The sequence below is a fragment of the Polypterus senegalus genome, chromosome 11, assembly GCF_016835505.1.
Source record: "Polypterus senegalus isolate Bchr_013 chromosome 11, ASM1683550v1, whole genome shotgun sequence".
In the NCBI taxonomy this organism is placed as follows: Eukaryota; Metazoa; Chordata; class Cladistia; order Polypteriformes; family Polypteridae; genus Polypterus; species Polypterus senegalus.
In genome coordinates this window covers 136,287,851-136,303,183 of record NC_053164.1, presented here as the reverse complement: position 1 = coordinate 136,303,183, position 15,333 = coordinate 136,287,851, and the positions used below count along the sequence as shown (strand labels likewise).

The following is a 15,333-nucleotide window of genomic DNA, read 5'->3' as shown; positions in this document are numbered from 1 at the left end:
TCGTTTTTCATGTCTTAAGAAGAGTATTCTCACTTTAGGCTTAATACAATTACTTTTCCATATTTAATTATAAAAATATTTATATTTTAAGATAAATAGTTAAACCACCAAATACTTATTTTCCACCCTGACAAAACAACAAATCCACCTTTCCTAAAGCACTGGAAAATTTACCTCTCGCTCCCAGCAGCAGAAATGATTTTAGGAGGGTGATGGATCATACCTCACATTCCCTGGAGCCTGAGATGGTGTAGGTGCAGGGTCCTGTCCCATTGACCAATACATCCATAGTCTCAGAGTTTGTGGGTTTGTAGTCCACATAATACTCCTGCAATGGGGAGTTGAGGGTGCGTTCTGTCTGTCGTGCTTTTTTTCTGCGTTTACGGACCAGTGAATGCTGTTGCAACTGCTTCATACTGCTTGGGTAACGTTTCCATGACACATAAATCACAAGCAAGATCATAGCCACTGACAGAAAGAGCGCCACACTCCCAGCAATAATCTTGTGGAAAGACACGTGTTCAAAGTCTGGTTCTGGGGCAGAAGTGAGGGTAGCAGATGGTGAAGGGCTTGGAAGAATTCCTGAAGACTCATCATTTCCAAGTTTAGGCATTGTTGGGTGGGGGAAAAGCCTTGGTCTAGGTGGATATTGAGTGGGAGGGGTCTGTCTTTCAGTTGCCGGGGGAGGAGTCTCTTTACAGATGCTGTAATTATCAACTGCTTCCATAAGTTTTTCCCCTTGAACCTGTTTGGGCCCAGCACAAATCATAGCAGACTCTTTATTGCCCTTAAAGTTCCTTAGCCAAGCTACAAGAGGGCAAATGCTATGGCTACAGTCCCAAACGTTGCCAGAGAGACTAATGGTGGTCAAGGATATCCAGGCATTAACTGATTCCTGCGAGATATTACTAAGCTTGTTAGAGTCCAAGTTAAGTGTCTGTAGGTTGGGTAAACACTGAAAAATGTTGGCCTCGATTGCTTGAATATCATTTCCTGACAGATCAAGCTTCTGCAGAGAACTCCAAGTCCAAGAGATGCCTTGGCTTATGGAACGTATTCGGTTCCACTGGAGGTAGAGGGCCCGCAAATTAAACAGACGTGGGAAATGAGCAAAGTTAATCTTGGAGAACTGATTGTGCTCCAAATGCAGCTCAGTTAGCTTCAAAAGACCTGCAAATGCATTACGGGTTAAACTACGTAGCCGGTTGTAGCCAAGGTCTAGGAATTCCAGGTTTCGACACTCCTGAAAAACCCGAAGTGGTACATTCTTGAGAGAATTGGACCTCAGATGCAGGCTTAGCAGTTTGCGCAGCCCACGAAATTGCTCTGGTTGAAGAGCCTGCAGTTTATTGTAGGAAAGATCCAAATTGCGCAGGTTGGGAATAGAATGGAAGGTACGGTTATTAAGTTGCAAGATCTTGTTGGAGCTGAGAATCAATTCTTTCAGTCTTCTAATGCCTTGAAAGGCATCTCCATCCACCACGGTGATATAATTATGGTCCAAGTAGAGCCAAATGAGCTGGCTTAACCCAGAAAACTGGTAAGCCCTTAGCTTCTGTAGGCTGTTGTACCGTAAGGACAGTCCCTGGCAGCCCATGGACACATTCTGTGGTATGTCACGAAAAGCATTGGATTCACAATAGACAATCTTTCCATCACAGCGGCAACTTCTTGGGCAAGGCCGCTCAGCTTCGCAAAATGATAGCAGAAGCCATATCTGAAATATCAGGAGAAGCAGCCACCTGTCTCCAGCCAGAAACCCTATAGAAAAATGAAATCAAACAAAGTAATTAGTATTAAAGAGCACATCTTTCAGTGTTGAGAGTATTCTGCTGTTGCACTAATTTAAGCCATTGAACTGGTATTTTTGAGGATTCCTCTAACATTTAAACAGAACATTTAAGTTAAAGTACTGTATAGATAGCCTTCCAATTTTTACTTGAACGCAGTTTTCCTCAGCACTCTGTTTTAAAATTTACAAACTTGCACAAAAGTACATTAAGAAGAAATTGAAAGTGACACAAATTAAGATTTACCATTTGATACAAAACTCTTCAGACATTTATGTTTTACACGTATAATGTACCTACTGTATAGTTTAAATCTTCCGTCTTGATCCCTCATTTAAAAAATGTTTGTTCCAAAAATCTTTTAACATAATCCTCCATATTCTCAAGAAATTCATAATTAATTAAATCTTAAATAGGGCAAAAAAAATCAATATGTATTACTGTATAGCTAAAGCATGGATTTGAAAATGACATGATACAACACATTTGGTGTTAGTTAACAAATACCAAGCAAATAGTTAACTATCCACCCTCTTTCAAACATACAGAAGATATGTGTGCTAATTCACTTGTAGCACCTGCACTCTTAAACTGCCATTTTTGTTGTATGTTCTTAAATTAAGATAAAGAATAAGCACTGAGTAGGTGAATGGCATATTAAAAAATACATGTTGCTGTACAACATCCAAATCTAAATCTATCCTGATCCACCTAATTTATAAAATTAGACAGATAGATAGTGTCAGGGATGCCTGGGATGCCCTGAAGGACCGGAAGAGGGTCTACGCCCGCCCTGGATCACGTGGGGGCCGCCACCCTGGTTGCTTTGGGGGCCACGGGTAGAGGGCTTGGAAGCCCTACCTTGTAGGGGCCCGTGGTCACCGCAAGGGGGCGCCCCGATGCCTTTGGAGCCCTGGACCTCAGCACTTCCGCCACACCAGGAAGTGCTGGGGGGAAGAGAAGAAGGGACACCCGGAGAGCTTCCGGGGATGCACAGGGGCGTGTCGGTGGGTGATTGCCGGAATTCACCTGGAGCACATCCGGGTGCTAATAAAAGGGGCCGCCTCCCTTAATTCGAGGTTGGAGTCGGGTGGAGGCAGGACAAGGCAGAAGAAGAGAGAGTAGAGGCGGCCCGAAGAAAGGTGTTGTGTGGCCAGGACTTTGGGGGGTTTGTGTGCACTTTTGGACTTTGTAAATAGGATTATTGTAAATAAACGTGTGGTGGTGAATTTACAACATGTCTGCCTGTCTGTGCCCGGATTCCATTCACAATAGATAGATCGATAGATAGATAGATACTTTATTAATCCCAAATTCACATAATTTAGCAGCAGCATACTGATACAAAAAACAATATTAAATTAAAGAGTAATAAAAATGCAAAAAAGAGACAATTTTGAATAACGTTAACGTTTACCGCCCACGGGTGGAATTGAAAAGTCGTATAGTGTGGGGGAGGAACGATCTCCTCAGTCTGTCGCTGAAGCTGCTCCTCTGCCTGGAGATGACACTGTTCAGTGGATGTAGTGGATTCTCCATGATTGACAGGAGCCTGCTCAGCACCCGTCGCTCTGCCACGGATGTCAACCTGTCCAGCTCCATGCCTACAATAGAGCCTGCCTTCCTCACCAGTTTGTCCAGGCCTGAAACGTCTTCTTCTTTATGCTGCCTCCCCAGCACACCACTGCGTAGAACAGGGCACTCGCCACAACCGTCTGGTAGAACATCTGCAGCATCTTATTACTGCAAAGGCTTGAGGGCACGGCAGACCTGTGGCGTCAGGTGGTGAAGTAGCAGCCGATCCATGGTCTTCATCACATGTGACGTCAGAGCGACAGGCCGGAAGTCATTCAGCTCACTAGGACGTGATACCTTTGGGACTGGGGTTATACAAGATGTTTTCCAAAGCCTCGGGACTCTCCCCTGTTCCAGGCTCAGGTTGAAGATGCGCTGTAGAGGACTCCCCAGTTCCAACGCACAGGCCTTCAGCAGTCGTGTCGATACTCCATCTGGACCCACTGCTCTGCTGGCACGAAGTCTCCTATGCTCTCTGCTCACCTGCGCTGCTGTAATTGTTGGAGGGGATGTCTCTCCTATGCTGGTATCAGCAGAAGGATGGTTGGAGGATGCAGTACTCCAAGGTGAGAGTGGGTTAGGGTGGTCAAACCTGTTAAAGAAGTTGTTCATTTGGTTTGCTCTTTCCACATCTCTCTCAATGGTGGCACCCTGCTTCGAGCTGCAGCCAGTGATGATCTTCATCCCATCCCACACTTCCTTCATGCTGTTATTCTGCAACTTCTGCTCCAGCTTTCTCCTGTACTGCTCCTTCGCCACCCTGAGCTGGATTCGGAGTTCTATCTGCACGCACATCAGCTCATGCTGATCACGGCCTTTAAAAGCCCTTTTCTTCTGGTTCAAAAGCCCCTTGATGTCACTTGTAATCCATGGCTTGTTGTTAGTATAGCAGCGTACTGTTCTTACTGGAACTACAATGTCCATACAGAACTTGATGTAATCAGTAGTGCAGTCAACAACCCCCTCAATATTTCACAACATGATCCTTGCAGGATATACCAGTCCGTAGTTCCAAAGCAGTCTCTCAGAGCCTGCTCTGCCTCAGGGGACCACTTCCTGAATGAGCGTGTGGTTGTAGGTAGCTCCCTCACTCTTGGTTTGTAGTGAGGCTGAAGCAGAACCAGGTTATGATCTCCATTCCCAAACGCAGACAGCGGGGTGACGCTGTATGCGTCTTTAACGTTGGCATATAGTAGGTCGATGGTCCTATTTCCCAGGTGTTACAATCCACATACTGGGAGAAGGCAGGTAATGTTTTGTACAGCGTTACATGATTAAAGTCTCCAGCAATTAGCATAAGCGCCTCAGGGTGCTGTGTTTGTAACTTAGCAACCGCGGAATGGATGATGTCACCCGCTATCTCCGTGTTCGCTCGAGGGGGGATGTAAACAATAACAACAATCATGTGTCCAAACTCTCTGGGCAAGTGATAGGGACGCAGACTTACGGCCAACAGTTCGATATCCCTGCAGCAAGTGGAGATTTTAATGTTTACATGTCCAGAGTTGTACTATCTTGTATTGACACAGAGAGCGACACCCCCTCCTTTCTGCTTCCCGCAGCTACTTGCGTCTCTGTAAACTCTAACTGTGCTAAACCCGGGTAGCTCCATGTTAGCATTTGGGATGTTAGTTGTTAGCCACGTTTCACTAAAACACAGCAAACTACATTCTCTGTAGATCCTGACATTTTTCACCAGTGCAGCCAGTTTGTCGATCTTATTTGGTAGTGAGTTCACATTTCCCAGGATCACAGAAGGCACCGAAGGTTTGTAGCACCACTTTCTTGCTAGACGCTTAGCTTTTATCTTAATGGATTAAGATAGAGGTGATCTTCTCTCATTTAATATTTTTTGCATTCCTGTATTGTTTTACTATTTAGAGTACAAAACCTATCAAATCAAAGTAGTGTACTGTTTCCAAAGTGAATAAATAAGATACAATGAAGGTACATAAATATAAATTAAATATATATGCTAAAATAAAATGAGAACATTTAATCTGAAAAGATAAAAGTAAAATTATACACAAAGAAAGAAAAACAACTTTACTGGAAGAATCTAACAAGTGAATTAATGTAAAATAAAAAGTAACAAAACTTCAATTAAAATTAGATTACAAACCAATACAAAACTACAGAAAAACTACAAAAAAATGGATAATATTGATATAATAGTACACATGTATTATATAATAACCTCAAAAAAGGGGATAGGAGAAAGCTTGCTTGTGAATGAGTTACAGCATCTAGCATCTCTATACATTATTTTTACATGTCTACATATTTAATCAGAGAGGTCTTCCACCTTCATGATTAGCACAGATTTGTGCTTCATATACTTGTATGCACAATGTTTCTTTCAATTTATTTTTTTATTTTCTATTTATTCATTTGCTAGTTACATTGTTTGTATTCCAGCCAGCTAGGCTTTTTGACTGTCATTTTTACATACTTGATCTTTTGGTTTTGACATATTTTTGTCTCTGACTTTAAAACCATCTCCTGGGGCTTCATGCATAACGTCGTGCGTAGAATTCACACAAAAAAATGGAGTACGGACAAAAGTGGAAATGTGTGTACACACAAAAAAATCCAGATGCATAAATCTGTGCGAACAGCAACTTCCACGTTATTCTGCTCCATAAATCCCGGTCAGCAAGAAAAGTAACGCATGTGCATGCGCCTGCTGCCCCACCCCAACTCCTCCCAGAATTACGCCTCTTTGAATATGCAAATAAATATAAATAGCCCTTAAGCTCAGCGATCTATGAAAAGGCAATGGCAAAAGCACAGGGGAAAATAGAAGAATTTCAGCAAATACTAAATGGAGGCAAAGAAAAACATACTATTTTTATTGGTTTAAACAGTGGTATAAACAACAAAAGGAAGTTGATTGAGTGACATAGAGTGTTGGAGAAACTCGAAAGCTCAAATTCATAAAGTCGCACAGTGCCCAAAATAAAAAAGTTGTCAGAGATCAAACCTGTCATAGCCCACCGTCTGAGTGTCATATGAAAGCTTATTAGGGTACAGAGAAAAAAAAAAATAGGGACACAGTGAGAAAAAAGATTGAAATGTCAACTTTAATCTCAAAATTTCCACTTTAATCACATAGTTTATTTTGCCATTAAAGTAGAACATCATAAACTTCATCATTAAATTGTTTAATTTACTAGTTTCTCAAATATCATTGTAACAAAAGTAGCACGTTAAATGCTTTGTTTTGTATGTGTTCTTTTATGCGTGTGAATCACTACGTGCTTCTTAAACGGGCTTTCTCTTCCTCCGACAGGACACATAATCCATTACAATTGTGATATTACAGCTCTCTGAATAATTAAAATACGGAGATGTATACTTGATATAATTTTCATGATGATAGGAGTTAAAGCATGTTGTTAAACATGAGAACACGGTGGCACAGTGATAGTGATGAGCTGGCGCCTAGTCAAGAGATTGTTCCTGCCTCCTGCAAGATGCTTACTGCACCGTCGCGACCTTTGATGAAATAATTTATTGCAGCAGTACTGTCTCTTTCAAACGTACTAAACCCCAATTCCTGTCCTTCCTGTTCTTTCTTTCTTTTAAGCACTTTGAGCTACTTTTTGTATGAAAATGTGCTATATAAATAAATGTTGTTGTTGTTCTCCAAGTAACCAATTGCCAATCAGCTCTGTAATAAATGTTAAGCCATCTGTAAGCTTAGAACGCAGATTCGTCAAAACTTTTAAGGAACATTGAAATATCTTTGTAGTACATGTTTAATTATTCCATCCATCTATCCATCCAGGGTCACGCCAGTCCCAGCAAGCATACAGCACAAGACAGGAACAATCTCTGAATGGGGCACCAGATCATCGCTAGCACTGCGCCACCATGTCCTCACATGTTTAATTATTAACAATATAGATTATTTAAATGAGGTTAACATTTTATCTGTATAATGTAAGAAACATATTTAGCTGCATTTCATCTTAAAAATGATATTGTCATCATATGTACATACGCTCTTAATAAAGTGGCTCAGGTTGTGCAATATTATAATTGTATGACAAGTTTACTGTTAGCTAATTGTACTAATAAGTACAAACATTTCTACAAGGAGCATTTGATGGACTGATTGAGGTCATTTATAGTTCTTGGGATGAAACTGTTTCTGAACCGCGAGGTCCATACAGGAAAGGCTCTGAAGTGTTTGTTGTATGACAGCAGACTGTGCACATGGCTGAGGCAGCATATGCTTGATGCTGTACACCGATAATTCTCTTTCTGATCAGTTCCTGTACAGCTGTAATTCCACACTCAGATACAGTGGGATAAATACTCTGAGTGGTGCATTGAGAGGAACAACGCTAAAGCAGCTATGGTATTTGGAATAGTTTGGCCATTCCGTGGACCATTATATTGTTTCAAGTTAATTACAATCAGATGCCTTAAATTAATAAACAATATACGTTTAGTTAATTTCAGCGTATTTGATAAAGCCACATCAGGGATGTGGATCTAAAAAAGAAAGGGAAACCACACTTGATCATATGCACTGCTTTCGATGCCGGTGCCGCCAGTTTGCAAAACCGAGCACTGAAATTGCGTACGCCAAGCATTTAGGTGGCGTGAAAATGTGCGTGGCTTTATGCCAAGTTTAGGTTTTCTACATCGCAATTTTAGCGTGGAAATGGGAGTACGCAACATTTTTGTGCATACGCACCATTTATACATGAGGCCCCTGGTCTTTTCATTGTCTCATAATAATCCTCTAACTTTACAGTGCCCTTCATAATGTTTGGGACAAAGACACATTCTTCCTTCCTCTTCTCTGCTCCACAGTTTAAAATTACAATGCAATACAATAAAGCTAATGACAGGGGGTTAAGAAACCAGCTACAAGATGACTGTGTAAGGCATAGTGATTTAAGCTATTTAAGGGATGTGGTCGAAGATAACAATAGTGTCATACTTACAAGATTTGATATTATTGTCTATGAAGAAATAACAATAATGTACTTGTGAGAAGAAGAAATATGCTCTTAGGTTAGGATTTTAAAACATCCATGGGTCTGATAAGTTCTGGTCCTTTACAAAATGTTATTATTTTTTTGCAGCATTAGATGTTATCACCGCTGTAGCTGTCCTATCCAGGCCTAGATTTAAAACACAATTAAAATCCTGGCCATTATAATGTTATTAGTGTTCACATTAGGAATAGATACAAATACATTTTAGATGAATTCTCTGTCATTCACATTAGGTGCATCGGTATTAAATAAATTGTCCATCACCCTTCAGATATTAGGTCTGACCCTACAAATGGAAGAGTTTTGTGTATTAAGATTCCCACATCCCTGGTTTTCTTTGTATAGCTGGAGTGAAATACAATCCAGTCCCTTTGCCACCAGAACTGGTCCTTACTTATTAAATGAGTCTCCTGTAAAAATACTATCTTGGCATTTAAACCTATTAGGTGAAAGAATACTTTTCTGATTGATGATTGATTAATTCATAATTTACAAAGTTCACTGTTTGCTCATAGAGACATTGCTTCTGAACTTTTGTTGACATTATGTAGTCTTAAGTTAAGGTAGTGCATTGTTACATATGATAGCTTTGACCTAGATTTCATATTATTGACAGGTGTTATGGTTGTGGAGCTTATTGTTATGTTGGCACTTACAGTTATAGAGGTAGAAAGGATAAATAAGAAATAGAATTGCTCTCTTTCTCTCCCCCCCTCTCCATGAAGTCCCAGTCCTCGGACATGCCAAGAGACAGAGTACGTCCAGAGCAAAACAAATCCACCAGCACCAGTGTGGAAAAGGTTAAAATTCAGATTATCTTATGAAAATACAATCCCAATACAATAAACCTAGAGAATCCTATTAAACAGTTCTTATGGAGATAACGTATGACAGTACATTCTTGATACAATGAACCAAGGGTATTATGTGAAAAAAACTCCCTGTAAATAGCTAGTTACTTTGTGGTTTCCAAAATGTACAAATATTCAATGGAAAAAATATCAATATATTAATTGAAATTAAACTGAAAAAAATGTATCAGAAAAAGAATGTATAGTTGTAGCAAATGTCACACTAAAAATGAAAGTTGAAAACAGAATATTCTTTGCCTTGCCAGAACACAGGTCATTCTCAATGTGAACAGCAAACCGATGGTGTAAGGCTGATTTTTTTTTTTTTTTGTAGTCATACAACAGTCCTATTTACCTGAAAAAAATGTTTAGTTCACATTGCTTTCTCAAATTGTTTCATATAAGACATTTTAATATGCAGTATAAGCAGAAACTGATATATACCAGCATGCATTCTATTCATTTTGACTGTTCAAGCTTGTACATTTTTGGGGAGAAGTCGGAGTTGTAAAGACAATGTAGATACTTAAACATTTATACAGTAGTTGCTGGGTATAAGAGAGGCCTATGAGACAAATAGGTGTTTTCCATCTTATGTTACTAAAGAGAGGTGTGTGATATTTTGAACTACATCAGCCGAAAGACTTGCAAGAAAGCCTTAAGATAATAAAAGGTAAAGACGACAACTGTCCTGCAAATAGAAAAGGTGAAAGGTGAAAGTAGCATGTAAGCATAAAAAGCGAGATATGAAAGAATATAAAGGAAAGGAAAAAAGTCTAAAGAAGAAATGAAATGGCTGAGCTACTGTAAGTCATTCTCCAGCTGTTGGCACCTCACATTGTTACAATGTATTTATCTGCAAATAGTAATGACTGCCACATTTTCACATCTACACATCTACTGTATATCACATAAACACATTTTCCCCAATACTGTTATGTTGTCATCGTGCCCAGATATTTAAAAAATGAAAGGTTTATTGAAAAGGTAGTGTTTGTATAAACTGCAGAGTAACTTGAAGCAAGGCTGATAAATTTAATGTGTTCACTTACACTCTGGCAATACAATTTGTATCAGACCAGATTAAATAAAACTAATATATGTCATTTTTATTTACTGTAATGTTTAAAAATGGCAAAGTTCTTTACATAAAACAGATTGACAAATGAATTACCAATCTACGTGCTTTTTCACGTGTGCTTAATTGTTAAAATGATGGGTTTTACAGAGTTTACTTAGGCACATATTTTGTACTTTTGGTTCAATATCTATCCATCTATCTATCTATTATGGCTGTTATTATTTTTATCATTATTAATAAGGAAGTTAGTAGTGTGCTTTCTGGAAGTTTAACACCATTTTATGACTGTATGCTTGGCCATAGGCATTTTGTATACAGGATATGTCAATGTAATTTCTTGGGTAAACATTCCCAGCTTATAAAAGAAGACAGTGTGCTAATATCGATATCCAAGAATCTGGATTCTAAGAACAATATCCATGTTTGGTCTGTGCATTGTATTTTGGCTCTGTTTATCTTTTGGCTTAAAACTTTGCCAGTTATTTGACAGCAACCTTCTCTCTTCTCTTGATGTAGGCACTTAATTTTCATTACATGCCTTTTGCCCAGCATGGCGCTGTATCATCTTACATTAAAATTATATGCTTCTCAAAGTTCTCCAGTTTTTGTACTAAAGACATAAGAGTAATGTTAATTAATACCGTCAAAGATACAATATTTATATATGCTGTGGAAAACCTGGGCTCATCCAGATGCTGAATAAAATCAACCCCAGGCACAAGCTACTAAATCAAAAGTATTCTTTCTGATGTAGCTCTGTCCCATCTTTATAACAGTACATGTGAAAAACATGCAATGCAGCTGTGACAGACATGGTCTAGCCAACCCATGCAGCCCTACATGAGTTTCACAGCATGTTTTCTGTATAGCCATTGGACTTTGGAAAGTGTCTGCATCCAAACATCTTACTTCCACCTCTGACCACACCAGCAAAATAATCACCCAGGGGCTGAGAGATGCATTGTTCTTCTGGAACCTGAGGGACAGCCCAGAAACCTGTATGGTTACAGAGATGATCAGAGCTCTTAAAGTGAATGAGTGGACCAACCTCCAGGGCTTTGGACATAAAATATGCAACAGCACAGGGGAGTGTGTAAATACACTGATTAATTCAAATTGATTGAGTGATTAATTGACTGTTATAATGAATAAATATAAATTGCATTTATTTATCTGAAAGGTGTTTATTTGACGGATTTAATAAAGCAATCATCATTCTAAATTAGGCCACCATTTTAAAAATATTTTTTATTTATGGTAATTTCATGTTGATATAATGCATTATTTCATCTAAATACACACATATATCATACTAGCTGTTCCCCGCGGCTCTGCCCACATTGTAGTGAAACAGGACAAACTTTAAAAGTCAATAAAAAAAAATTTTAAAATGTAATAATTTATATTGAATTGTATTGTATCTATTGTATTTGTATCCAATATTTTTGGTTTTGCTATCAGGGAGAGAATGTAACTGTGATCTCTTTGCCAAAAATGTAAAGAGTTGGCATGGTATCTCTGGCCAAGTGGAAGGTACGTACACTTCAACGTCAAACGTTGCTACTGTATCTGGTCATGTTCAGCTCTGATGGGAGAGCTTCCCCCACGTGGGGAGAAAGGCACGTGGCCGTGATATCTCTGCCAATGACCAGGTACCATCTAAAACACATGTAGCTGTGATCTCACTCTCAAAAACATCAAATGTTATTCTTTAACAATCTCTAGATGATAATGTCTGCTAGAACAAACAGGTATCGCTAGCAAAGTGGAAGCAAGGTACGCTCCAACACGTGGCAAGAGGTAGAGCGACTCGAACGGAAGCTAGCGGGTGAGTGAGGATGGTGCCCCCTGGCTCCCTACACCTGAGATCCCACTTCCCCGTCCCTTCGACCCGCAGCCTGTCTCTCAGATTCACAAGAAAAATCTGTGCCGCAAACGAACTATGATACTTAACGCACTGAGAGAAGTCGCAAGATCACCTCTATCTAAATCCATTAAGTAGTTCTGTCATGAAAAGCGGGCAGACATACAGACAGGCTAACAGATGTTGGATTGTGTATATATATATATATATATATATATATATATATATATATATATATTTTTTTAAAGGAAAAGAAAAATCAAAAACTGTTTTGAAATATTAGTTTACACCACTTTTATTGTAGTCAGTGTCATAGTAGTCATATTGTAGCTGATGCCCTTGCAAAAACCTTTAAAAGACATTTAAAGGACCTTCCATTTCATTTTTTTTATTTTCCAGTTACAAAAAGTTTTGCTCTGTTCAAAAAAGTCTTTCAGGAGGCACTTTTTATTTATTTGTTCTAATCTGTTAATTTAGGATTACACTTTTTTGTAATTTTTTTGATCCTCATGGAGAAATGAATCTTTTGTACTTTAGCCATGTTAACAACTATGAGCAGTGAGCAGCCACTGAGTAGCATTCAGGGAACAATTCCACTTCTAAAGCCACTTCTTCTATTTTAATTTTTTTATGAAAAAAAAAGAATAAATTTTTTTCTGTAGGTCATATACAACAAGCCCAACTCAGTACCTAAACTTAGAAGGAATAAGATCAGTTAACCTGATATAAATGATGTCCTTGGAATGTTAGGGGACTTGCAGCTCCTGTAGATCCCTAGTTTTCTTTTTGTTATCTAACAAATTTCAAGAATATATATCACAATGTTAGTTTATTTGAAAGCAAGAAATTATTAATAGATTCCTTGGAGTGGAATTTCACAGTGATGAGGAGCACACATAATGTATATTACTTGGGTTTAGCCTGGGGATGTACATTGCAGCTGCTGTGTTGGCTCACCAGCTGTAAAGTGAAGTGTGTAGGTCAGGTGCTGGGTTTGTCAGCTTGTCAGATGATGAACAGATGCAGGAGAGATCCAAGCAAATTCAAATTGGGTAAGTGAAAACTAAATATTGGCATACTAAACTTTCATTATTGAATAATACTAGCTAGAAGAACTTGCCTTTGTGCACTTTTTCAAAAATGGTTTGTTTCCTACTCTACCATTCCCCAATGAATAGTTTGCATTTGTAGTTTGTAGTTTAAACTAGTGTGCAAGAATGACATCTTAATGTGACTTTATGTTGCAGAGAGGTCTGTTGTTTTTATAAATTTCCTTGGTACAGTGGATGCAGAACTTGAAAGGATACTACTTACAACTTGGTATTCCCACTGGGAAATTTCAGTGCCAAAGTGGTGAATGGCAAAGACTCCTGGTGGGCTGAGATTAAGAGGAAATATTTCCCAGATCTGAATCTGAGCCTGTATAATCTAATTGTTGTTTTAAGTGAAGTGTCCATAACTCATGTTCCAACACAACAATGTTTGTAAGTGTGCCAATTTCCTTAGTGTCTTCAGTTAGAGGTCGATGACCAAATTTGACCTTATTTTCAGCCTGGGTTATTTCTGAGTAATTAATACTGGTATGGTTTTCTAGAAGATGATAGAGTTGAAAGACGCAGACACAGGACATGTTATAAGTTCTACACAATATCTCTTAGCTGGTCTGGGAAATGTCAGGAAAGGAAGTTTTGGTGAGAAACAGTCATTGAAATGTTTAGAAGTGAAATTAATTTGATGTCAGATTTCCTCTTTATCTCCCTTGACAGCACTATGGGATAGCATTAATCTTGCTGTAGAAATGTAACTGTATACCATCTTTAATATGACTCCACCTAAAACAAATAAAGGAAGAATCATTAAAGAATTTGAAAATTAAACCAATACAGTGAATATATTTGGGCACTAGAGGGTACTACAGCTCCTCAAACCCAAAACACAAGTCAAAAGGGCTTCAATAAAAATGGTTTTATTAAATCCAGTACCTTATACAGGTCTCAGTCATCCTGAAACAGACCTCTCTCCACAATTAATTCCTCTTTTGTCCTCCAAGCAAGCTCTGTCTACCTCCCCCCAACACAGACCTCCTGGATGAGGGTGGGTGGCTTCTTTTACTCCAGGACCCAGGAGTACTTCCTGTGTCAAATGACTACAGCCTGGAAGCACTTCTAGGTCAGGCAGAACCTCCTTTGAGGTTTGCACCTTTCTTAAAGCTGCCTCTGGCGGCATCCACACACCCTGACATAGTTGTTCTCCAAAACTACATTTCCTAAGGTGCCCTGTGGGAGTATGAACGGAAGCTCTGCACGAGGGAAACTACCACCTAGCATACTGGGGGAATATACAACCTCCAGAGACAGTCCTTCTACTGAATGAAAATCTGGCCAGGATTGGTAAAGTAACGTTCTCTCTCTTTCTCTCATCCATCATTCTGGGGCCCCCATCCGAGTAAGGAACCTACCTGTCTCCTGCTTGGGGTGCCAGTCATTTACTATATATATATATATATATATATATATATATATATATATATATATATATATACACACAGTACAATCCCTCTTAAAATAAAATAAAATACATTTTCTTTTTAATCCTGAGTTCTTCTTTATATTATATGTATGCACTTTCTTCTTCCCTGGAAGGTGAGAGGTATTTTAAAACCAGCAAACAACAAAACAGTGTTCAAATTAAATAAAGTTCAGTGTATGAAAAGTCTTCTTTAAATAAATAATCCATTAAACCGAGTGAATTAGTGGAAGTTAAAATCCATTAGTAAAAAAAACAAGTCCTTTAAAAACAACGCAAACGAGGTTAAACAATGGCTGGAAGCGGTCTCTTAAAATCGAAAGCACCATGCCTTCTTTTTTCTACCTGGCAGCTCCCCTGCTTTTCCCATCGGGCTTCGCAACAGGAGAGTCACCCCAGCTGCAGGTGCAGCTGCCTTCTACACTGGTCCGTTAGCCCTCCAATCCCTGGCTACGTTGGGCTCCATCAGCCCAAAGCCTCCATGACTGCCGCTACCTTTCGACAGCCAGTCGTCTTCAATACCGGCGACCGCTTTCTTCAGCATCACGAATTCCCTGTTGGATGATCGGCCACACATACCACGCCCCCTCGCTAAGATGCGAGTGCGCGATTATTTATTTAAAAAGTGACC

At 39.2% G+C, this 15,333-nt stretch overlaps 1 protein-coding gene across 4 annotated transcripts in view; it reads right to left on the bottom strand.

The window, feature by feature from the left end:
• The window catches only part of LOC120539528 (leucine-rich repeat transmembrane neuronal protein 4-like), a 675,682-nt gene that overhangs the window by 458,619 nt on the left and 201,730 nt on the right, over window positions 1-15,333 (bottom strand). For 2 of the 4 annotated variants that reach the window (XM_039769671.1, XM_039769675.1), the window contains exon 2: window positions 224-1,761. In XM_039769671.1, coding sequence (XP_039625605.1) covers window positions 224-1,761 — 1,538 coding nt within the window. Of the gene's footprint in view, window positions 1-174; window positions 1,762-15,333 lie in introns of all 4 variants that reach the window. The other 2 variants (XM_039769673.1, XM_039769674.1) reach the window with 1 other exon arrangement.